General features: G+C 41.5%; 1 protein-coding gene across 1 annotated transcript; it reads left to right on the top strand.

The window, feature by feature from the left end:
- The first annotated feature begins 97 nt into the window (after positions 1–97).
- Positions 98–634, top strand: LOC105315406 (TNF receptor-associated factor 4-like). Its single transcript, XM_011410042.1, has one exon. The coding sequence runs from the start codon at positions 98–100 to the stop codon at positions 632–634; it is 537 nt and encodes a 178-aa protein (XP_011408344.1).
- Positions 635–1,407: the final 773 nt, after the last annotated feature.

Genomic DNA, 1,407 nt, shown 5'->3' with positions numbered 1-1,407 from the left:
TTGAGGCAACAAAGATCAAAGTAACCACAAAGTTTCAAGCAACAATGTTGCCCTGCGTATATGGTGGCCTTAACAAACTCACATGACTAGAGGATAAATGGCTACAGAAGTAGGAGCACAAGGAGGCTGTAGATACACATTCACTGATGGGGAGACATCCCAAGAGTATCAATGCCACATATGCACATTAGTGGCAAGGGATCCTCAACAAGTCACCTGCTGTGGTAAGATATACTGCAAGAGCTGTCTCGAGAGCTCAAAAAAGAAGAGACAGAAACTAACTTGCCCTGACTGCAATAAGCAACTAACAGGGAAATATTTTGAAGATATGAGAGCAGAGCAAGAGATAAAGTCACTGGAGATCTATTGCACTAACACCGATAGTGGGTGCCAATGTAAGGATATTAAGGATATTGATACACATCTTAGTATTAGTTGTCCCTATCAACAGGTACCCTGTACTAATGGATGTGGAGCGCTGGTACAGAGAATAGAAATGGAAGCACATGTGACAGACGATTGTCAAAGAAGCCTAGTTAAGTGTCAGCACTGTCAGAGGGAAGGCTCACGTCAATTGATGACTAAAGTCTATTCAGTTTCACCTGACCTCTTGATTTTTTGTTATAACTTTTGATAAACATGTAATTTAGAAATTTTGTTTGCACCATTAGAATCGCTAGGTCCTTCCCGTCCTTTAGATAAAAAGATCGGGTCAAAATGATAAGACCTTAGCCTTTTTTGGATGTCCCTGTATAAACTCAATGACATACCTTTGACCGCAATTATCCAGCTAGAACAGCCAGAATAAATTCAGCTGCCTACTTATCTGCATCCCTTCCACGCAACAAAAACAATTCCAAAACCACAAACACGTAAAGAATGCGGATGTGACGTAGTTATTTATTAATTGAAAAAAGCCGGGGGTCAGGTGAAAGTGAATAGACTTTAGTAACAATCATCTTAACAAGTGTCCCAACTACCCAGTCAGATGCAATAATGATGAGTGTGAGGAGGTTATACCAAGGCGTTTGCAAGCAGCACACCACATGACCTGCCCTAAAGCTATTGTAGCATGTGAATACAGTAACATTGGTTGCAATAGAAAGATGAAGAGGGAGGAGAAGGAGGAACATAGCAGGGAATCAGTAGAGGAACACCTTCAGCTAGCAGTGAGGAAAATCGAAAAGTTAGAACTGAAAACAATCAACAGCAAAGTGTTTAGGCTGACGGAGTTCTTACAGAAAAAGACTCAAAACAAGTTTTGGAATAGCTCGGACTTCTACACGTCACCAAGAGGCTATAGGATGAGGCTAAGGGTCGAATGCAGTGGATTCGGTGACGGTAAAGGTCATTACCATCTCTTGCTATATCTACCTCGTCCCGGGAGAATACGATGATACATTGGAG

This window comes from Amphimedon queenslandica, unplaced genomic scaffold (genome assembly GCF_000090795.2).
Source record: "Amphimedon queenslandica unplaced genomic scaffold, v1.1 AMPQUscaffold_10390, whole genome shotgun sequence".
NCBI lineage: Eukaryota > Metazoa > Porifera > Demospongiae > Haplosclerida > Niphatidae > Amphimedon > Amphimedon queenslandica.
The sequence above is the reverse complement of the archived record's forward strand: the minus strand, read 5'-3'. Positions and strand labels throughout refer to the sequence as shown.

Excerpts from the sequence above, each read along its gene's own strand:
- LOC105315406 (XM_011410042.1), top strand. The coding sequence starts at position 98 with ATGGCTACAGAAGTAGGAGCACAAGGAGGCTGTAGATACACATTCACT.